Source organism: Nymphaea colorata, chromosome 1, assembly GCF_008831285.2.
Source record: "Nymphaea colorata isolate Beijing-Zhang1983 chromosome 1, ASM883128v2, whole genome shotgun sequence".
Lineage (NCBI taxonomy): Eukaryota > Viridiplantae > Streptophyta > Magnoliopsida > Nymphaeales > Nymphaeaceae > Nymphaea > Nymphaea colorata.
In genome coordinates, this window is record NC_045138.2 from 17236636 (window position 1) to 17260836 (window position 24201).

The following is a 24201-nucleotide window of genomic DNA, read 5'->3' on the forward strand; positions in this document are numbered from 1 at the left end:
TCATCTTAGGTCCAAGTCAAATCTGAAGCTTATGAGCGGAGTTAGGATTCTTTTATATACAAGGGCAAAAAAATATAAATTTTTGAAATTTTTAGATATAATAAATGATTTTTTTTTTAAATTGACATGTAAACTTTTTTTTTTTTTTGAGAGGAGGCCAAAGCCCTTGCCGTAACCTGGCTTCACCCAATGCAGTGACGTACCTTATAGAATTGAAGAACATAGCATCCACAAAAATCAAATTGAAGACCCAGACTTTCGTACACATCTCTGTCCAACCAACTAATCTATGCCTGCTTGATGCTTAAAATTAACACCGATTCAATTTCAATTGGGGATTTGATTATCGATTCGGTTTTCATATAGATATTTACTGACGGATACACATCGACATATGTTGACATATGAGCCGATACGCCACTAAATGGAAAACACAAAGAATTCAGTGCACAATTACGGATCCAGGATCCGATAAATGTCAAATGCACGTGCGAAGCTCTACCGGGCACGTGACAGAGACGATTCGAAGTGGCCAGTTGGATGTTGCCCGGTTTTGAGATCCCCAGGCTCAAAGTACAAGGTTTCGGGTCCCCCGCTTCAGGGTGGAGGAGGGGTGGGGACCCAATGGCCACCGCCGCTCACCGTCGCTACCATTCCATTACCATCTCATCATCATCCTCGCGATGATAACCATCATCATCTTCATCGTATCATCGCCACCATCGTCATGTGCCGCCTTTGGGGAACGTGAGCGCCATGATCAGACATCGTCATCGCCGAAATCACGCCATTTTCTCTAGTACGAGCGCTTCCTGACAAAGTTTCTCCGTCCAAATCTCGCAATCTTCCGATCATTACCTTCCTTCTTTCTTTCCCGTCTATTGGTCTCCGGTTGATGGGTTTTTGTCTCCCTAGAGATTCTAGAGAGAGGTTTTAGGAAGATATCAGGTAGGGGAGAGAGATGCATTGGCAGCAGAGGCTTAAGCGGCCGAGGGTGATCATCGTCTCATTGCTAGCCGTCTCTGTTCTGGCTCCTATATTGTTCTTGTCTCACAGAATCAACTATTTCTCGAATTTTTCGGGTAAATTTGCGAACTCCCTTGTTCGTTTACTTATTTTGGATGGTCTGTCGAGGTGCCAATTTCCGTTTTCTGAAAAGAAGGGGAGAAGGCATCCAGATTTCTTACCTATAGCACATTGGTATCTTCTAACTGTGTTTGCTTTTCATCCATTTGAAGTGCGCAAGGAATTGGCTGAAGAGTTCAGCAATATCGTAAGTGTCAAAAGGATTCAATTTCTTTTTTCTTTGATTGTTATTTGCTTTTGAAACGGAATGGATGTTAGTTTCTATGCTATTTATGTTCCTTTGATGCTTTTTGATTGGTATAGAGATTCACGACTGATTCACATAGGCTGAATGCGATCCAACAGGTGAAAAATTTAAACCATCTTTGTTCGACCTGTTTTTTGGACAGAACTTATTGCTGCCTTCATCCCTTTTCATTTATCTAACATTTGGTCGCCATGATTTTTTTGGTTAGGAAGGGGTCAACGATGTGAAGGAGCCTAAACGACTCATTTACAAGGACGAGAACAATTCAAATCGTTTTCCAGATAGAGGATTAAGTGGTCAGTTTGTTTTCCCCTAGTCTGCAACTATCTTTACTTTTCTCCATTTGGTTTTTGACTTTCATTCGAACAGCTCATGGGAGTAATCATCACGATAAAGACCTTCAAGAAAATCTGCCAGCGAAGACTGGAAAACAGGTGTGTATGACTGCATATATCTTGTTTGTATTTCAGATTCTACAACCGGTTACTGCTGTACGGTCCATTTTTTAAAAGTCGAAGATAAGATTCTTTTGTAGTTTGATTCGTTTCTGGTGCATTAAGAGCCATGTTGTTTTCACCCTTTGTGGAAGAGATCCTGCACAAGTGATTTTATCCAGATTTTGCAGAAACAGAAGTTTAGCATGTGCTTTGGTTTAGTAATTTAACTTCAGGCAGCATCTCAAGAATAGATGCTGCATATGCCAGATACTTGAACACTCTTGTTTGAAGTGGCGGTTATTCGACACGCATGCATTCATATCTTGAAATTCTGCAAGTAACCGGTGGAAACAACTCTTATTCCTTGCCTGAGTTTCTCTCAAGCAAGCTTGCCTGGAAGTGCATATAGGTAGTTGCATTTCTATATGCAAATACATAGATTTGGTCAACATCCAGCATCATAGCACCAATAGGAAATTTCTTTTTGAAATGTTATTACCAACATACACATTGCAAAAGGCTATAAATGAAAACATGTGCTTATTGTATGAAATTTCAATGTCAACAGGAATGACATTAGATCCTCTAAGAATCTGATATCCCAGATGTAGTCATTTTTAAACCAAACTCACGTGTAAGACAGTTAGAGGGTTTTCCCTAAATTTTTTCATTGACCTTGCTAGTGACAGGCATGCATTTCCTGCCCCGATTTTGTACTTTAAAAATGATGTTCAATTATTTTCTATTATGCCACTTGTTTTGTGTATTTAGATGCTTTTGGATGCAAATAGGTGGATTTTTTTTTATGAAAATTACAGTATATATGGTACTTTAGATGCTTTTCGATGCAGATAGGTGAGATTTTCTATGAAATTCGCAGTATATGTGGTATTATCATGATTTTACTACGGGGTTGCCACATGTTTGGTCCAAGTGTAGTTTAGCTGACACAAGCCAGGGAAATAACTAATCCTCAGTTTTCTAGAGACATAGTGAAAGTATGTCTACTGCTTCCCAAAAGCAGGGCCACTGATTCCTTGCTTTCTTCAGTTGCGACCTTTTCTTCGATCAGTTGGAAGTCATCTAGGCTGCTGCCGTCATATCTCTTACAACTCTTTTTGAGTAGTTCAGTAGAGGTGTTGCTTTTGAATCAAAGGTTCCTTGCTTTTGTTGCAGTCTATTGCGTCCTTCCAGTGGCTTTACTTCACCCTTGCATTTGACTCTGAATATTTTTGTTTTGGTTCAGCATTCCAGTCACAAATTTAAGCATGCTCACTTATGCATATATTTTTTCTTGTGTCTGTTCGTGAAGCTAGCCATTTATAATTTCACAAACACCCATTTGTCAGTTGCATGTTAAATTAGAGGACATCTTCAAATGATCTTTACTGCAATCTTGGTTTACTGTTAGGTTCCATAGGTCATGGGTCTGTGCCATTTACCTGTCTAACTTGTGATCTGGAAAGTTCCAATAAATACTTGGAACTTATTATTCTTCATTATGAGTTATATCCACACAAATTAAATTGAATAAAACACAAACATGGTGTTAGCCACCGCTAACCTTGATGAACCCTTACAATAGAAAACCCCTAAACTCCACGCACACACTCATCCCTAATCTCCATATTAGGGTTTCTCCTCCCAGAGGAACACCCACAAGTTTCTGCGATAACCCTCCCTTCTGGCCGTTCCCCCTATTTAAGGCAGTTATTGGGTCAGTCCAGTGGACCCGACCCTTGATCCCATACCCGATATCTAACACATGCTCATGTGAAATCTATGAGCTACATGCACAAACTCATCTACTTAGTTAAATAACTTAACATCAGTGGTGGAGCTATGTTGTAGCTGGTGTGGGCAGTTGCCCGCATCGGTCCTCAAAACTTACTTTATTTACATATAAAAACTTCATTAATTGTCAGTTTTTTACATATTAGTGCCCCTTAGAGTTTGAAATTTAAACTTAGAGGGTCCTTCAGCTAGAAATTTCTGGTTCCGCTACTACTTAACATCTATACGTCTACATACTCCTGAACAAGTTTTGCATGCACAGCAGTAGAACATCATGGACATAGTCAAACTTGTGTTCTGCATGTGTCAGTGGTGGACGTCTTCAGCATCATTCTTTTCTTTTTCTTCTTTCTCCTTATATGCGTCTTTCGGAGCTTCACAAAAATGAACAAGTATAAAGCACAGCTTATCTCCCTCACATATTTTTTTTTTTATGTTCAACCAATATGTATTGTGGAAAGTGAAAGTGGCATGAATAATCACCATCTTAAAATTTATTTGAACCTTACTGCCTCATTTGTTTTTTTTTGGAAACTAGTAGCTTTTAGCATGACTTTGAACTTTGGGTGCTATTTCTCGGTTGTTCAAGTAAGGATCATGGGTTTCCTCATTTTCAGGGTATCATATGAGTATCCACACTTATGTGGACATGGTTATGCTTTCTTGTGACATCACAAATCTTATTCTGACTGATAAGCTACAGTTAGCTGCATTACCTTTTATCTGCAGAACCAGACGACCTGGCAACCTGGAGCTAGAAGGGGACAAACCCCCATTTCGAGGCAACCAACTGATGAGAGAGTGAGATTGATGAAGGACCAACTTATCAGAGCCAAGGCCTACATGAGCTTTGCCCCGCCAACTAGTAACTCTCATTTAGTTAAAGAATTAAGGCTGCGAATACGACAGGTTGAACGAGTGGTTGATACGGCTACCAAAGATTCAGATCTGCCAAGGAGGTAACTATAAGTGTACAGTGGTTCCACATTAGCATTTCTATCAGATAAGACTGGACATAAAGTAAATTTCTTCATGTTGGTTCACAGTGCAATGAAGCGCATGAGAGCCATGGATGCTGCTTTATTAAAAGCTGCTGCTGTTTATCATGACTGCCCTTCTATGGCAACTAGGCTCCGTGCTATGGCATTTAACAGTGAAGAACAAGTCCGTGCACATACGAAGCAGACGTCATATCTTATAAAGCTTGCATCTGGCACTCTTCCTAAAGGGTTTCACTGCTTGTCAATGCAGCTGACAACTAACTACTTCACATTGCACGAACATCAACAGAAGCTTCCCAACCGACAAAAACTTTTGCAACATGATCTTTATCACTTTGCTGTATTCTCAGACAATGTTCTTGCATGTGGAGTGGTTGTGAATTCCACGATCTCCACTTCAATGGTAATGACATTGAGTAATGAAATTATTCCTGTCTGCATTCAAGGCAGTCAATAGACATGACAAGATACACTTAGTACCCTTTAACCATTGTCACAAATATTCAAGCTATTTTTAAAATATAGTGATATTATCACAAAAGAAAAATAAAACGTATTTATCAGGAAAATATTGTGACATTTTCAAAATGCTACCACAAAATAAATAATTTGATATGCAGCACTATAGCATTGTTGCTTTCTCAGGAAATCCTTTTCTGTATGTATTTTGGTTGTAATTCCATTTCTTTTGTTTCTTTTATTAATTTATTAACTATTTTGGATTTCAAAAATCTTTATCGATAATTTTATAAGAAAATTAGTGGTCTCACATCTCTATAAAATCTATTATTCTTTACATATTTTTCTTTTTGAAGTTTCCAATAATTTTCTGAGAAAATTAAAATTAAAAAAGGAAATATCTCGGAAAAGTTGAAATCCCAGTTGATAGATATCCAAGAATAAAATTCATGACAATGCTCTTGACTGATTAATGGGAATCAGCTTGCATATTAGTCTTGAAACATGCTTGGATCAATGCTAATTTTTCTTTTTTTCTTTTTCTATTTCAGAATCCTGAAAAAATAGTCTTCCACGTGGTAACTGATGCCATGAACTACCCAGCCATGATGATGTGGTTCCTTGTAAATCCTCCAGGCAAGGCGACTATTGAAATTTTGAATATTGATGAACTCAAATGGCTCCCGACAGGAGCTCACACCCTCTTGCAACAGCTGGAAAAAGACTACTCTAGCTCCTCCATTTCCAGGAACAGGAACCCAAAATATGCATCTCCACTTAACCACCTTCGTTTTTTCTTGCCAGAATTATTTCCAGCATTGCACAAGATCATTCTTCTTGACCATGATGTGGTAGTGCAGAGAGACTTGAGCAGGCTATGGCGCCTTAACATGCATGGGAAAGTTATTGGAGTTGTGGAGACATGTGGTGACAGTGAATCACCACGCCACCTGGACACACTCCTCAATTTCTCTGACCCACTGGTGGCAAGTTCATTCAACAGTAACACATGCTTGTGGGCGTTTGGAATGAACATCTTCGACCTGAGGGAATGGAGGCGCCAGAACTTGACAGCAGTGTATCACAAATGGCAAGAATTGGTAAGAAAGTCTTACATTGACTCTTTGATTCTTATGTGTTCTAATTGGAGTAACCGACCCTTTCTCTAGTTCTCACTTCTCAGTGGGAAAAATTTGTTAGGAGACAAAACTGCAAAGGCCACCTAATCCTGATAATATTGATCATGCTGGTAAAAAATGAGTTGAATCCATCCAAAGTACAGTTGAGTCTGCCCGAAACAAGTGAGCTGCATTCATTGGTCCAAACATGATTTGTTGGTTACTTTGGGTCAAGCGTTTTGCCTACTTTCAATCTTATATTGATTGCTTGAATTTTCTGGGGGTTTAACATTCCTCCCCTTATGAACTACTTGTGTTTGAGTCTTAAGACTGTGTAGGAGCAAACTCGTACTTATCTTCGGTCGTCTTTTTCTTTTTGCTATCTTTCTTCCTCCCTTTTCAAGCTGTATTTTTTTCATGGCAGAGCAAAAGAAGGCATTTATGGAAGCTGGGGAGCTTGCCCGTGGGACTAGTCACCTTCTATAACTTGACGACAGTGCTAAACCATAGATGGCATGTGCTCGGCCTTGGCTATGATTCAAGCAAGAGCAGAGAAGAGATTGAACGGGCTGCTGTGATTCATTATGATGGGAACATGAAACCATGGCTTGACATTGGCATTCCCAAGTTTAAAGGGTATTGGTCCAAATTTCTTAATTATGACCAACCCTATCTACAACAGTGCAACATCCATGAATAGCTTCATTCATACTTAGGAAAAACAGAATACCACTTTTAGAGAGCTGCAGTATGATGCTCAATGCTCAGAAACCCTTGTTTGTTAGAGGTATGATCATGCTCACTGCAACGTCACAGCAGATATATTGAGATATACAGGTCACTGCTTAACAGAGATCCAGGCATCTATCATATTTGATTTTTCATTCAGAGTTTCTGCTGCCATTGCAGGTGGAAATTTCTCTTCACATTTCTGCCCAATTTTTCTTTCTTTTCATTTTTTCCCTGAGATTTTGGTTGTGATCCTCATAGCGGTGTAAACTTCAGTAATAAATGGAAGAGTTCAACAGTGGTGTATAGTTTACCTTTTCAGTTATTAAGCAGCAGCAATTCTTCTTGATACAGAATATGAAATAATATCTTGTATGTTTTTCTAGGTCGACAACTTCAAAGAAATAGCGAAGTTTTCTCTATGGGCGACAAAAAGGGGATAGAATGAATCTTTATTAGAAGGGTATTTTGGTTTATTTTCGGTCAATGGTCTGTTTCTCGCATTCTCATTTTTGGGTTGTGCAATGGAAAGGTAATTCTGGGGATTTGGGGACTTGGTACTTGATCCACGATATCTCCCACCCAATGTCTTTCCATCTTCCGTTGTTTTTGCTGAAGAATGGGTTATGTTTTCGATTGGCCAAGAGTCGTAGCCCCCATCAGCCAGACATGTTTCCTTGTATCTCTTTTACTCTTTTGACAGACGTATCTGCTAGATTAATTGCATTTCTGGGTTTTCCACGAGAAAAACTTTGACGTTGAAGTTGAACAATTTTATTGCTTTCAGCAAGAAACTTAGAATAATCCATTCTCCTTTATTACATGATTGATTAAACTAAACAGAAGGTTCTCTTACTCTCTCGCTCTTTCTCTTTGGCACACACATACAGAGCTGTGGCTGGGGACACGGATGGCAAAATGTGCCAAGAGCCCCATGTATTGAAAGTGAACTTGAAGCGTTTTGTGGTGAAGTAAAACTTCAGTATGTACCAAAGTATGGGCACCTTTCCCTGGTTTGTGTATCGTCCTCATGTTTCGAAGAAAATTACTCTTACAAGCGCCGATTTTCAACTGATCAAGTGTGACTAAGTGGACCATCAGAACTTGAGACTTGGATTGTTGTGCTTGTGCTATAAATAACAAGTGGTTGAATACTTTATGTTTAAGATATAAGGTGATTTGAGGTCTTAGATTTCAATATTATAGATCCTTGATATCCAGTATGAACCTGAAATCCTTTGTTTAAAAGATGCAAGAACCAATCTCAAGTCAGACGGTATATCGGGGATCTTAAATATATGAGTTGAAATTAACAGTTTGCTAGAACCATAGTTTTAAACTGAGCCTGCGTAAGATCAGACCATCGGCTCCTGACATGTGAAAAACGGATCTCGTGGTAGTTTTCTTTCTTTTTCCGACTAATTATTTAATTTTTAAATTTAAAATACATTGTTAATCAAATCCGATTCACGAACGGTTCTGATTCCAAATCAATTCACTGAAATCATTTAGCTTTCCGATCCAAAAACCGATTTTAATGACATTAAAAACAAGTGAGCAGTAGTCTTCATGGAGTATGTATAATAGAAATCAAGTAAAGAAAAAGAATAAAATTATATATAGAGAAAATTGATAAGGACGATTGGAACATTTTGCCCTCATCAATGTGAAAGCAAGTGTGCGGTCCTTTTCATGGAATACTGACCATGGTAATTAAGTAAAGGAAAGAAAAAATAAAAATATATATGAAGAAAAATAATAAGGAACACTGGAAAATCCACTCCTTCCTTATTTACAAGACCTTGTTTCAGGTAAAACTGTTCCTTTCTCTTGGGTAACAATTGAATGAAGCATGAATGTCTATGAGGTGGTTTGGTCTTCGCCGGAAAATAGTTGGAAGATAGTTGTGTGGGAAGCTGAAAGATTTATGTAATTAAAGATCCAAAATAGACATACGCCTTTGCTTCTCTTACCAATTCTCTCCAAACAAACAGATATTAACAAATAAATACTTAATCTAACCAATCTAGAACCGAATATGCATAACAATACTTGGATGTTTAACCCAAGGCCAGCAAATTAAAGATTTTAAAATACTCCTGTCATACCTTACCAAATGCTAAGTATTAATGACCAATATACAACAAAAAATAATTCTTAATATTTTATTTTTCAATGATAACTTGGGGTTTGGTAGTCTCAAGACTTCATAGAATGTGAACTTGCATGTTTCTATATAATATAATCCTTTTACTTCATAGTTACCAACTAAACTATTCATCAATCCATTGAATCCTCCACATCCACTAATAAGTCCTCCGAAAGCCACATAAAATTTACATGTTTTATATTCAAAGTCAAAGGCTTTCGTTTTGACATGGCCTCAGCGATTTAGTGATTCAGACAATTTTAGCTTTTAGTGAATAAGTTATGGATCGATTCGGAATATGACTGTACATTTTAACAAGATAAGAACAAATAAAACGTAATATATATAAAAAAAAAGTTGTATGGCGTACGGCGACTTCAGTCAGCCGGTGAGTTGAATTTGTTTGCCGGTGAACTGAATTAGTTTGCCACCGATCCGGCCGACCTTTAAAATTTTGTGACTAATCATGACGTAGGTGAATTTCTTGTTGGGTAGCGTTAAATGGGACGAGAAAGGCTCCGTGGTGGCAATTGCCCACATGTAGACACTGGAACCATTTGCAAACAGGGAAGCTGTTGTTAAGGCTGCACATGAGTCAAGCAAGCTTGAGTTGGGTCAGCCCGAGCTTTGACTAGACTCAACACTCTACTCGAACTTGATAGAATAAGCTCGAGTACAACTTGACAATACAGCGTGGAGCTTGAGCTCGAGCTCAACTCATTTCTGTTAAGCATGTCTCGTTTCTTTTAAATAATTTAGCTTTTTAACTCGTTTAGTTGTTACTCATTTAACTATTTTCTTATTATTTTTCAACATTTGTTGTATAGTCGAATCGAGTAAAGTTTAAACAAATCCAATTCTTACAACTTGACTTGGACTCGTTTGAGCGTACATTTGAAGTCAAGCTTGAGTTGAGCTTTGACAAGTGAGTTCAAGGCAAACTCGAGGCCGGCTCGACTTGTTGTGCAGCCCTACATACTCAACACACTCAGATCACGCGCCATGGGTAAAAGCCGACCCTCGCAAATATCTATTGGCTAAAGGAGAAACATCCACGAATTTAATCAATGTCTTACGAAGGTTAAGCTTTCAATACCTGGGATTGTGGGACATCTTGGCATATGCTACCACAGTTGAGAGAGAGGGAGAGGGAACCTTTTCTTTAGTTTAAACAATCATGCGATAGAGGAGTTAGAATTGATTCTGACGCTCTTTATGAGAGTCATCAAATTGTTCAACTGCAAGGTCAAATTTTGTCTTGTGGAAAACCCAGAAGTGCAATTATCTAGCAGATACATCTGCGAAAAGAGAACAGGGAGATCGAAGGAACCATGTTTGGCTGATAGGAATTAACTCTTAGCAAATCAAAAAACATAATCCATTCTTCAGCAAAAAGAATGGAAGATGGAAGGGTCTTAGGTGGAAGGGACTTCTCGTCATCCCGTTTAGGAATAGATAGAGATATCCTGGATTAAGTCCCAGCCCACAAACTCCTGGGATTAGATTTCCATTGCACAACCTGAACATGAGAATTTGAAAAAGAGGCCATTAACTGAAAATAAACCAAAGTTTCTAATAAAGATTCTTTCTGTGTTTCTTTTGTTGCGCATCAAGAAGCTTCGTATTGCTCTGACACTACTCAACATTCTGTACTTAGAAGTAAGAAGAATAGCCGCTATTTAACAATTGAAATGATAAACTACACCCAACTATTGAGCTCTTCCATTTGCCGAAGTTTACATCATTATAAGGATCATACCAAAACCTCAGAGAAAAATGAAAAGAAAGAAACGTTGGGTGGAATTGGTGGAGAGAAATGTCTACCTGTAATGGCAGCAGAAACTCTGAATGAAGAATCAAATACCATAGATTCCTGGATCATGTTATGCAGTGACCTGTAAATCTCAATCCATCATCTGTGACATTGCAGTTGGACTATAGCTTCCAACAAGCATGATCACTCCCCTAACAAACAAGGATTTTTAGCACTGAGCATAATGCAGCTCTGTCAAAGTGATATTCTGTTCTTCCTAAATTAGAATAAAGCTATTCATGGATGTTGCAATGTTGGAGATAAGGTTGGTAATAATTAAGAAATCTGGACCAACACCCTTTAAAATTGGGAATGCCAATATCAAGCCATGGTTTCAAGTTCCCATAGCCAAGGCCAAGCACATGCTACCTACGATCTAGCACTGTAGTCATGTTATAGAAGATAACTAATCCCACAGGCAAGCAACCCACTTTCCATAACTGCCTTCTTTTGCTCTGCCTTGGAAATACTGCTTGAAAAGTGGAGGAAGAAACATTGGAAAAAGAAAAAGACAACCAAAGATGAAATAATTATGAACTTGCTCCTACAGTCTCTGGACTGTGTATATGTGTGTGTGTGTGTGTGTACACAATTTCATTCACCTGTGCATGCTTGAAGAAAAAGAGGATTCATGTTGTGATCTAAGATTTCACCTTAATGACGTTGAAAGCTTGTATACAGTCTTAAATTTCATTACAGTTATTGAATCTCAGTAGATCTATGTACTGCAGTTTGTGAATAAGTGTACATTGGTGCATCCTATCATTAGTACCCAAATAGTAGAATCTCTATTCACCGGTGGTGGAGCTATATATGGGGAACGCCATGTGGGACTTTTCAAAAGGGGCCATAGAGCATTTTCAAAAGTTCTTACGTGTGAGAATGCAAACTTTTGGAAATCCAAAGGGGTTCCCCCATCCCTGTCATTCATCCAGCTAGGTGATTGGGCATGAGGCTTTTGATCTCTATCTCTCTTAGTACATACTACATAGCAATCTAAAATTGTAATGATGAAGTGTATTATCTCATTGTACAATGACTTAACATTATCATTGCACAGACTTAATTAATATCTCATTGTAGCTAGATGGCTGCATTGGATCCAATATTTGAATTTGTTTGCATAACCAGAAGGAATTGGTCGACACATCCATTAAAAAGGCAGCTTCTTCCGAGATCCACCCCTTCAAGCCTGCCTGCGGAAGTGTTGAAGGCATCAGGCATCAGGCATCAGGCATAACCAAGTCCTAATCTCTATCAAACACAAGGTTTAATACTCAAGTTTGAAGCATGTATAGGCCTCACAGTGTGGGGCACTGGGCTGGGCTTTTATGACTTTCCCGAGATAGGTGTGTTTATCACGACAGGTTTTCCTTAGAATTTTATCAGATGAGCCAGAAACAATATATTGAAACCAAAGTTTAGAGGGATTAAAAACGAACTAGTATGACATTGTTGCACTCTTTACTGAGAACAAGAAGAAAGAAAAGGTTGAAAAGAAGTGGACAAAAGAAGACAATTATACAGGAAGCAGAGAGAATGGGTCCTTTTCTTGAAATTATGGTGATTTGTAACTTAGATTAATGCTTGTCCGTAACATATTTAAGACAAAATAGAAGAATGAGTTAAACTTCATGGTAATTAAGCCTGAAGTTGCACCCAAGTGATGACTTCCAGACCTCCTAGTACCTGTTGCAGTTAGAGTCAATGTGGTTCATCTCTAATAGTGTGAAGTAATTCAAGTATCTGGGTAGGCCTAGTGATAACTTAAAAATGAAGGGTTTGTTTTGTTCCATAAAAGAGTTTGTTTTGTTCCATAAAAGAGTCATCGTCCGCCCTCAACAGGTTTTCTTCTGCACTTCTTCCCGATTAACCTATGTAAAAGGTCTCTAATGCAAAAAATCTGATTAAACTCCCATGGTCTTGTCATATAAAAAGCCAGTGATGCCTTGTTCTAATCCACGTTAAGCATAGGATTTCTGTTCAGATACCCCATGGGATATTCAGCTTTTTTAATGTCTTCAAATTTTCTCAAAGGGCCTAAACCCAGTGTGATTCCACAAATACTGAGAAGAACAATGCTGGTGGAGCTTCCAACCAGTTGCTTTTCAAGCTTCTGCAGTGAAGACCAGACTAGCATCTTCATGCTGCCAGTTTGAGAACTTACAATTGGACCAAGCAATAACCTAAGCTTTTTCCATTTTCTGGCTTATTTTCATTGTAAAATTTATGTTTCAGAAGAATTCTCCTTTTCTGGGAAAAAAAATCATCCTGTGAATGCGAGCATGCATGTGTGTGTGTGCATGGGTATATGTATGACCTCTGGTTTGTAATTTTCCAACTTCTATTTCTGTGCCAAAATGCCAGCCTGGGCGCGTTCATGATGGCCTGTTGATAACTGACGCGAAAGCTGCTAATATGTCTCTCCGAAGTTCAACATTATTAACGGTTTGGTGTAAACAAATTGAGGAAGTAGGAACTAATAAAAAGGTTATAAAAAATTTCAATTAACAGGTGGGCAAATGTTACTGTATACAATGATCTATTCACCTGCATTTTACATCTATCAAAATATTAAGAAATAGTCAGTTTTTATGTGTTAAGCTTATGCAAGAAACGTATCTTGATGAATGAGGCCTAAGGTACCCACTCGTAACCCATGTGGTTGACAGCACCGACACACAAAGGGCATAGGTGAGTCCTATGCTCAAATTCTGTGAAGTTAAATTTGAAATGACAACACTATTAAAAGCAAGTTTATCAGTGAGGTTGAAGAAAATATAAGAAGCGCATGCAGGAACCTTCAAGGCATGCGTCAAAATGATGTATTGCACAGAAGTAGCGTTTGAGAATTATTTGCGCCTAACTTCACTGTTTCGCATTATGTATACCTTAAGTGAATCATATTACATATGGTTGTATATGTGCATGTCAGCATGCTTTTCCATCATTTGAGTTCCTGGAACATCATGTCAATGTTTCATGAAAACATGCTCATGTAGGCCATATGAAAATTAACTGAGCTGTGTAGGCGAGGATTTGATTAAAGACATGCCATGGTTTTTTTTTTCATAACAAGCTGCATGAAAAACTTGCTCAATTTCTGTTGCTTCTGCAGGATCGGTCTGACATTTTGGAATGAGTTGGCTTATGCGGTTGGAGATTTTGGAGTAATGATGTAGACACCAGAATTAGCGTATCATATGCCTGCTCGTGTCACATGAACCATAAGACGAAAATCATGCGTTCCTTCCACCCACGGAGCAACTTTTCAGAAATGGATCAACTGTAGTTAATCAGAAATTATGTCTACCGAAAACAAACTGCTCCTGCAAGCAGGCAATGCATTTGGCCATACTGAAGGATATTTGCTACATTATCTGCATCTTAATCATGAGAAATTATCAAAACTTTTGACTCATCTCTCTGGAGAGACTGCATTTTTGAGTCAAAGACAGCCAGCTGTGACTCAACCCATGAAGTCTTAAATTGTTTTCCAGAAGTTCAGCATATCATACAAAGGCGGTTCTTCGGATGGAATATCATTCAATGCTTTAATAGGCGATTCAGTAAGAGGGAGAGGTTGCTCCGTGGGAGGAAGGAACACATGATTTTCGTCTTATGGTTCATGTGACAGGAGCAGGCATATGATACACTAATTCTGGTGTCTACCATCATTACTCCAAAAACTCCAACCGCACCTGAATAGAAATATGTTTCTGCACATTGATCTAGGGACTGCCTCCTACCTAATCCACTAAGATCCTGCATATTAGCATGGCTCCAGTATAATCAATCCTTCATATATTTGGATCACTGATGTTCATATACATAATAGTACCGCGGAAAAATTGTATTCCACATACAAAGCTTTAGAATTGAAGAACGTACTATTTGATTTAACTTGTTTCATCTAATGACTTCACCTTTCACGAGATATTTTTTCTGCGGACAATTCTGACCCGGTCCATGGTCTGATAAGAGACCACAACAACGTCTAGACAAAAGACGCATTCAAATTATAGATTCATCACTTCAGAACACCATGCTAAATTCGTCCCACAAACAAGTGGGAGGTTGGACAGTCAAGCTTCACCATTTTAATCTCACACACCTGAACTTCCTTGCAAATGATAATCCAATGTGTATAGTCCGCAAATGGAATTTATTTAGAAGATTGTGTGTGATTTCTCCGCTGTGCTTTCTGCTGGTTTTCCAAACCTATCTTGGCTTGCTGTATCTGTTGCCAGTCACATTAGTTCCTGATTTCGAACATGATTCATTTGCGCCACTCACCAATAATCATTGCAAGAACATGATCCATCTTTGAAATGATGAAACCTAGTTCTGTCGCGAACAATAATTTCTCTTCCAAAGATCTTCGATACTAACTTTGACACTTGGTGACAGTCGCTGCAAACTCTGAGGTTCTTCACCATACGGATAGTCTGTCCTGCATTTGAGTGGATGAGCCCGAAAGCGATTGCCAACTTCTCGCTGTGTCGAGCAAGTGCATTTTCTTTCTCTTCTTCGTCCAAATCAAGAAGCACTTTAGATGTATTTGGCTTATAACCCACCCTTTCTAACCTCCTACTCATCTCATCTAACATAAGGTAGATTTCTTTGGTTTGTGGATGTGTCTTATCTCCAACTATGAACTCATGAACGAGGCCACCCATTTCTATGAACGTACAACCAGGAGGTTTCTTCACTCCTGAATTTTTCATCATCTTCCTCACCCTGACTGCATCTTCCCATCGACCAGCAGAGCAATACATGTTTGATTGCAGAACATATACACCACTGTTTGATGGGTCTAGTTCAATCAGTCGTTCGCCGACATCCACAGCCAGCTCCACGTTGCCATGAACCTGGCAGCCACCCAGTAGAGCTCCCCAGACGAACCTGTCTGGCTCCAACGGCATTCCTTCTATGAATTCTTTTGCTTCTTGGAGCAACCCAGCACGGCCCAGGAGATCAACCATGCAAGCGTAGTGCTCCATATCAGGTACAAGACCATACTGACTCCTCATTGCTCTAAAAAGCCTACGCCCTTCGTCAACTAAGCCTGCATGACTACACGCACATAAAACCCCTACAAATGTCACTCTGTTGGGCTTCACCCCTGCGAGTTGCATTGCAGAAAACTTCTCCAGAGCATCGTTTGCATGCCCATGCATGGCTAACCCAGTGATCATGGCAGTCCAGACCGATACATCCCGCTTTGAAGTTGATTCAAATACCTTTTTTGCATTGTCAATGCTGCCACATTTCGAGTACATGTCAATAAGTGCAGTCACCACAAACTCATCGATGGGGATCTTTTTCCTCTCCAGGTAAACATGTGCCCACATCCCCTGCAGCAATGCACCCAAATCAGCACATGCAGACAGCACACTGAGCATGGTGATCTCGTTAGGTTTCACCTTAGAGATCAACATATCTTCAAATAGGCTCAATGTTTCCTTGCTCATCCGACTTTGAGCATATCCAGCCAACATTGAATTCCAAGTTACCAAATTTCTTTGAGGCATTTCATCGAAGACTTTCCTTGAGATTGTCAAGCAGCCACACTTTGCATACATATCAACCAAAGCAGTTTGTAGGACCACTCCAAGCTTCAGTCGTCTCTCTATTATCCATGAATGGAGCCGCTGTCCTGTTTCCAAATTCCCTGCTTGGGCACAGGCAGTAAGTGCAGTCACCATGGTCACTTCATCTGGCTCCACACCGGCATCCACCATCCGCTCGAACATAACAAGCGCCTGAGTGTAATCTTGAGATTGCACATAGCAATTGATCATGGTGTTCCAGCACACCAAGTCTCGCTGAGGCGTTTCATCAAATACTTTTTTCGCGGCCGCGTGATCGCCACAACTCGAATACATATGAATTAACGCATTCTGGATAAAACCATCTCCGCCAAGCCCGGCGGCGATCGCCCGGCCGTGAGTTTCCCGACCCCGAGGGAGCGATCCCAGTCGGGCACACGCCTTGATCAGAAACGTGAAAGTGTGGTGGTCGAATCCAGCTCCCGACTCCTGCGTTTCTCGGAAGAAGTCAAGAGCAAGCTCAGGGGTGGCGCTGCTGGCGTAGCCCCGGATGATGGTGTTGGTGATGAAGGTGTTGGGATTCTGAATCTGAGAGAAGACGAGGCGGGCGTACTCAATGCTGCCGTGTGGCGAAATTGCGCAGAAAGCCACCACGCGACTGATGGGGAAGGTAAGTGAGGACAGATGGTGCCTGATCATGTTGCCATGGATCACTTTGAGTGTCCCCATGTCCCTGCATCTCTCTAGAAGGAGGAGACATGGATGATGGGAGATGGAGATGGCTGACGTTCCCCATTTAGGTGCGAGTTCCGGTGGTGGTAGTGGTGGCGGTGGTAGTGGGAGCTTACAGTGGAGCAGCATGGGTGTCAAGGAGAGCGATAGATTGTCAGATTTGATGGTTTTGCAGAAACCAAGATTTGGCATTGAAGAGATCTGACGATCAAAATCATCGTCACCACTGTCATGTAGACTTTCATGAATTTGATCTTATCGGATACCAGATTTAGGCAAGAATAAACGGCGCGAGTGACAGTACAACAGAGTGCAACTTGCAGAGGAGGGATGCAGGATCGTCACTAAAGAGGGCCTTAGTTCAAATCCTGACGACTGTTGCATCCTGCTCGAGTATATACTGACCAGAAAAGATCTGGTATTTGATGACATCGAAATCCAGATATTTACTTTACGATTTCAACGTTTTGATTGTTGTCTTTTTTCGAACACTAGATGCTTCAGATTTAACGTGGCTAGGTGCTGAAGAAATAGTTCAGGCCTCTGATTCTACCATTTTCGACTCTAATTTTCATCAAGAATGCTTCAACCAAAATTGCCCAAAAAAGGATTCTCCATGATCCCCTTTGGTATTGGTACAAATCATTGAAACTCAAATCGGATGTAGATTTCTCGTAGCCGCAACGATAGATGGTCGTAAGCTTTTTAAGATGAAACGGCATGCTTTTTTCCTGGAAAAGCAACAACTGTAAAACCCGGACTATACCAAATAATCTCTCTCTCTTTCTCATACGTATTTTGTAGACGAATCCGGGAAATCAAAATTCTCGCAATATGTTCAAACTTCAAAGCATTGGTTTCTGTCAAGAACTGAAAAAAGTCCCTATGAATGTGGAAACAAATTTGTCGAGCAACGCTTATGGGTTCGTCAGTTTTCTCAGTAAATGTCTGCCTGCCTATTCCTAAAACTTCATTAAACTAATCTTCTTTGCAACACACATATTAACTACTTTTCAATACATTATTAATTCCCTGACAGCTAAACCATGAAAAATTTCATTCAGAACCTGCTTTCCAACATACGACAGTTTCTCACAAATTTTAACTTTTTTCTTTTTGCCCTCGTCATCTTTTTCATATTTTTAACTTCAGGCATCTTTCTCAATATTTATATAAAACCACCTTCCACAGATTTAGTTCAATTTTCTGCTCACTATCTTCGATTGCACTTCATTTAGGCACTTAATCTTTTTCTCATGATTTAGTCAATATATCGCTTAGAGCTCTCTTTCCTTCAGCATTTCCTTGGTCACAGGACTTTCAATAAGGTGAATAGATAGCAGCAAGACTGTCAACGTTTACAGTGACAACAATGCTAATAACGTTAACGACGTATGTGTCATGTCTTGGTAATGTCCTTATTCTTGAAATTATTCTTCAAAGCAGTGCTTGCTCAATTAACATAATCCGTTTGTGAGCACTCGCTCGCTAGAGTGCAATAATTTTAGTCGCGAGAGAGAGGGAGAAAGGGCGGCGAGCGCCATGGCTGCGTCCCTTTCTTGTCCCGGCAGAGCTTGGATCCAAGGTGGTTCTACGCTATCGTGGAACCCTAGAAAATCCACACTTGTATCTCCGTTCTTCGTGAAATCTCCGAGGAACTTCACGGTCGTGAGGATGGCCGTCTCCGTCGAGAAGAGTAACCAATCTCCCCTCGAGAGATACGAAGCTCACTTGGATGATGCCAAGGTATACACGCCCTCTTCTTTCCTTATTTCCATTTGAGATGAACGTTGGATCCCCATCGTTTAGTTCCTCGCAAGCCTCTGGCGTTCATCAGCTCTTCTCAGGGAGAACAAAGAAGGTGACCTAATTTGGCGTGGTCATAAGAATAGGGAGAATCTCTAATCTCGAACTCGTGAGGTTGCTAAGCCATTCATCTCCAATCAAATTGATGGATTTTTAGTCTTCAGTCCAAGCATTTTAGTCTTCAATCAAGTCCTGAATGATGTTTAGGCTTAAAGATTCTTGGGCGCCAATAATCTTTAGTCTAGTGCTTACCCAAAAAAATTATATTAAATTTTGTGATCAATCGTGATTACTGTAGGTGAATTTATTGTTGGATAGAATTAAATGGGATGACAAAGGCTTGGTGGTGGCAATTGCCCAAAATGTAGACACTGGAGCCATTCTGATGCAAGGTTTTGCAAACAGGGAGGCTGTGGCTACAACCCTCAGATCATGCAAAGCAACTTTTTACAGCCGATCCAGGCAGTCTCTATGGACTAAAGGAGAAACCTCCATGAATTTTATCAATGTCCATGATGTCTTTCTTGATTGTGATCGGGATTCGGTGAGTGTTTTACGCTTCTTCTCTAAGGAAACTCATATTCGTCTATGGTATGAAGCTGCCAGATAGAAGGTTGAGTTCGTTTACTCTTTCTGCAGATAATCTATTTTGGGAAGCCTGATGGACCAACTTGTCACACAGGTGCAGAAACCTGCTATTACACATCAGTTGCTGACGTGCTAAAACTTCCTCAGGTTTTTTATCTTAGCCTTTTACTGAGCTTCTTTTGTTAGATTGAGATTCATGCGTTCTTAGATTGAATATACTGCTCTATGAAACGTTACTTTTCATCTTTCTACAGGTTGAGGAAAACAGGCTGGCGTTAACGACTTTGTACTCTCTTGAATCCACTATAGCTCAACGTAAAGCTGAAATTGTAGAGGCACAAAATGCCAAGCCTTCATGGACGAAGAAGCTATTGCTTGATGAAAAGCTACTGTGCTCTAAGATCAGGTATATATGTCTTCTTGTGCATAACGTTGGTGATTAAATTTCATTCCCTTCAAAATGAGAACATATGCATTTGGTTTGGGTTTAATATATTTTATCCATTTTGTCAATAATTTCCTTTCTTCCTTAGGGATTCGTTTTATGGATTTATTTGTTATGACTTGTGACTGTTACCACTTTCAGTTTGGTAGCTGAGCATTTTTTTGGTGTACTTGAGCCAAGTTCACATTATTAAATATTAACTAGATACTTTACGGATTTTTCAAAATGCCTGACCATGGTATATGGTAAAGTGTGACGGTGAAATCATATAGTCAAACTCTGTTGATGATTTTGCCAGGGCACCTCCTTCAAATGTAATACCAGAGACTTAGATGCATGTTTGAGGAAAATGAGAAAAATGAAGCAGTAATGGAACTATGTTAGTATGATTAGATAGCTGAGACAATGAATGAACGAACAAAAAGAAAAATGAAGAACGTAAGAGGTGAAGACTTAGCAGAAGAAAAATATTGTCGTGTAATTGATTAAAAATATTATAATTAGATATGCTTAAACTGCTAAAGTAACTTATCTTGAAAAACATCTAAAAGAAACAACCAAACAGAAGAAATCATAGCATTACACAAACACACACATGCACACCAAGGACGAAACTGTACACTAATCTTGGATATTAACGACTCTTTAATGGAAAAAAAAGGAAGAAAACGAGATTTTCTAGCACATTGCTGGTATCATATAGTATATTCTTGTTGAGCTGTTCATTTTGAGGTCTGATTCATCTTTGTTGTTCGAATTTCTAGCATTTGAGGCTAATAGATTTGGCCATTAGGATTCCTGTGAAATGTTGTTTATTTACGTGGAGAAGATTTCCACGATCTAACATAAAATTTGCAGCAGATGATTGAACTAGGTCCTCTACTTCCGGCTTCAGCTGTGGATAGGAATTGTGTGTGCAGAACCAGAGTACTTTGTTTACTCAATTCCTTTAAATCTTCATACCTCACAGATTATTAAGGTGGTTCAGGGAGTAGCTTATGCATCAGTAATTACGTATATGGTTCAAAATGCTCTTGTAGAATACAACCATTGCAATCTCTAGTTAACAGAAAAGTACTCATTTGAGGGTTTTATTTCCTTCTGTCGATGGTTAAAGGTTACCTTCTTGTTACTAAATTGTATTTCAGTTCTGATCATGGGATGTAGCTTTCTCCAGGGAAGAGGCCGGCGAGTTGTGCCAAACATTGGAAAATGCTGAAGAAAGTAAACGGACAGCATCGGAAATGGCAGATGTACTGTATCACTCAATGGTCCTGCTTGCAAATAAGGGCGTAAAGATGGAGGAAGTTCTTGCAGTCCTCAGAGAGAGATTCTCTCAGTCAGGTATTGAGGAAAAGAGCAGTAGAAAACCAAAGCACTGAGAACCCGGCTATAGACTAAAGTTATTGGTTTCACTCTGACCCTATGTTGTGCCTTCTTCTTCTTCTTCTTCTAGTGAAAGGCTACAACCATGATGTATGTCTTATTTTGGACTTTGAAGTAATGCTATCAATGAAGCTTCTAAAACTTCGAACTCTGTGATGCAAACTTTCTGGGAAGTGATGTCTTCAGTTCGAATGTGCATGTATGCTATACGGTTGTATATTTTCTGCAAAAATACGTCTGAACTTTGAACAGGCAGCAACCGAGCCTACTGGAGTTATGGTTATGTATTTGAGCATGCATCTTTACAGCATATTTGAGCATGCATCTTTACAGCATATTTGAGCATGCATCTTTACAGCACCTGGTTTTTTCCTTTGTGTGTGTGTGTGATTTGATCTAACCATGAGATTCACTTCAACATGCGGTATGTCATTTAGGTGCCTATGGTTAGTTTTCACTTTGCTTGTTCTCAAACACTGTATATCTAAAGAAAATTTTGGTAAAGCATTCATCTTTTTACAAAAACTTGCGTTGCAAGGAGAAGTTGCTCAGATGGTGCTTCTGCAGAAAGATTCGTCCATAACAGCAATCATCAATGAGGTGAAAGTAAGCCTAATTATATCTATTGTTCATAAGAATAACTCCAAGAGAAGCCTAATTATATCTATTGTTCATAAGAGTAACTCCAAGAGAATCAAATTCTCTTGACACCAATTGGTGCCGTCTGAAGAACAGGAACGACACTTCATCAAGACAACTAACTAACAAAAAATCAGTATATGTGACGTGGCCTTGGCTTCAATAGTCATGGCAAGTCTCTTCCCGTATCCACTGAAAGAACATGCCAAATCAAACCACTTTCTGCACCTTTTATACCTGCCGAAACAGACACGTAGCTAAATTAATGTGTACATAACTAAATTAACTCCCACATGTAAGTCTTCATGTAACATGACAAATTCAGCATGAAAGCATATAGGATTACAACTAAAACCTATCTGCATATGCAGTAGGCACACACACACACACGCAAGAGGATCCAAAAAGGGCCATTTTCCTGTTGTCTGTGCTTATGAACCTATTAAGCATTTTAATGGTCCTGTTAGTGACAATCTGTCAAGATACTTCATTTAGGGGATCAGATTTTTATTACCTTATAAAAAAATGATAAAACTTTTCTGATGACCATCTTCTTTTCACAAAAATCGTAGAAAAAAATGGACGGCTCCATTGATGCAGGGTACCTCTGTTTTGGTGAAGTATTTTTATACATCCGTGATCATAATATTCTTAGAACATCTATTCCAAGCATATACACTTTCAAGAAACATAACCGTGTTCTATCAAACACTGTCCCACATCTTCCAAAAATCATTCCTCACATTTAAAATCTGAAGAGAAGTTTAAAAAAGCCAATAAAGAAGGAAAAAAATCTCAAATCAATAATCAACTACACCCAATGAAGTGCTAGAAAGGCGGAGGAGGCTTGAACTTCAAATCATATCTTAACCAAATCTTTTATTGCATCAGCATGTTCCACTTTATTAACCATTTGGTATATTATAACATTTTTTACAGCCAAACATTGAAAATTAAATAGGTTGATGCAATATAAAATTTAGATGAAATGGAATTTCTATACCATTTGGAGATCAAGCCTTCTCCCTACCACTTGATGTAGTTGATGACTGCTTTGTGAATCTTTTTTTTTTCGACTCTTTCCATGTCTGTTGCTTTAGCCCACACACACGTGCGTGTGTGTGTGTCCGTGATTCTTCTCCTGCTTATTTCCCTCTCCCTTTGTGCAAGTTTTAAAATAGCTAGCGAGCACCCATGCAGACATCTTCACAAGTCCTGCCAATCTTAAAATTTCAGTCGCTTAAACTAATTAAGCTTGGTTGATTTGATTTTGAACCTTTATTTCAATACATGCATTCTGCTTCATGCATTTACCAGATTTTTAAAAATTAACTATTGAAAAAAAAAGTAAAAAATTTACGTCAGACTTCAATTATAGCTTTAGAGGACTTTGTTTATAGGTGTAGATTCTTTGCCTCCTCTTCCTCCGAATCATGTTCTTCACGAGGCATGCACCTCCCTGCTCAAAGATACTCATCACAAGACCAGAACCCTGGTCTATTCAGCGCCTAATCCTGACCAGAAAGAATTTGGAAACACAAACCTGCCCTGATAAATATGAGCAAACAATGGTTAGAACTAAACATTTTCCATCCAAAAGCGAGTTCTTGTTAAATGTTTTCTTACCACAGGCAGTCAAATAAATTGTCTTTGAAACGTAAGGCGCTCCTGTTACATTACTATTAGTTATGCGTACTTTGGTAAATTTTGAAACAAGAAGACAATGCCAAAAGATCTAATATGTCCAAAGGACATTCCTGTTAGAAACCCGATGTTAACATCAAAACTTATAAGTAGTGGCTGACCAAGTAACCACACGATTACATTAAACCCACCGTTCTGCAGCAATAAGGGGTCAAATGCCGCTGCAGGGAGTACCAAAACCTTATAGAACATGGCAAATTTGCTTAAATGGTAGTTCTAAAACCACTACTTTTTTTCAATAAGTTGTGAACATTTGCTTTCCTCCTTATACATATATTAACTATATCGGAGTGAATAGCGTTTATGCATCATCCTTCTTATACCTACAAAAATCGAAATAGAGACACGGCAACTACACCCCTGCCCATAAAGCCTTCTTATTCATACATCGCTTGTTTTTTTTTTTTCTTTACCTTGTTTTATTTACTGGTAAACTATGATCAAGCATGGACCGTTCTTCACACACTCATGTGTCCAAGATTAGGTCCGAAACCTTTTACTTTTATCGTGTCTTCG

General features: G+C 39.2%; 3 protein-coding genes across 4 annotated transcripts; 2 read left to right on the forward strand and 1 right to left on the reverse strand.

Annotated features, from left to right (window-relative positions):
• The first annotated feature begins 568 nt into the window (after positions 1 to 568).
• Positions 569 to 7256, forward strand: LOC116246004 (probable galacturonosyltransferase 6). 2 transcript variants are annotated; one of them, XM_031617672.2, is made up of 10 exons: positions 569 to 799; positions 916 to 1082; positions 1239 to 1273; positions 1390 to 1431; positions 1542 to 1629; positions 1703 to 1767; positions 4294 to 4523; positions 4611 to 4968; positions 5576 to 6124; positions 6567 to 7256. In XM_031617672.2, the coding sequence occupies exons 2-10, from the start codon at positions 962 to 964 to the stop codon at positions 6840 to 6842; spliced, it is 1764 nt and encodes a 587-aa protein (XP_031473532.1). In that variant the 5' UTR covers positions 569 to 799; positions 916 to 961; the 3' UTR covers positions 6843 to 7256. The 2 variants fall into 2 exon arrangements, with proteins under 2 accessions (XP_031473532.1, XP_031473531.1); XM_031617671.2 differs by having other exon boundaries at positions 569 to 1082.
• Positions 7257 to 14622: 7366 nt separating this feature from the next.
• Positions 14623 to 17746, reverse strand: LOC116248549 (pentatricopeptide repeat-containing protein At1g08070, chloroplastic-like). The gene has a single exon (XM_031621405.2). The coding sequence runs from the start codon at positions 17307 to 17309 to the stop codon at positions 15126 to 15128; it is 2184 nt and encodes a 727-aa protein (XP_031477265.1). The 5' UTR covers positions 17310 to 17746; the 3' UTR covers positions 14623 to 15125.
• Positions 17747 to 18580: 834 nt separating this feature from the next.
• LOC116249331 (histidine biosynthesis bifunctional protein hisIE, chloroplastic) lies at positions 18581 to 21493 on the forward strand. Its single transcript, XM_031622583.2, has 5 exons — positions 18581 to 18863; positions 19222 to 19467; positions 19563 to 19658; positions 19766 to 19917; positions 21134 to 21493. Exons 1-5 carry the CDS (start codon positions 18660 to 18662, stop codon positions 21336 to 21338), a joined length of 903 nt encoding a protein of 300 aa, XP_031478443.1. The 5' UTR covers positions 18581 to 18659; the 3' UTR covers positions 21339 to 21493.
• The last annotated feature ends 2708 nt before the right edge of the window (positions 21494 to 24201 follow it).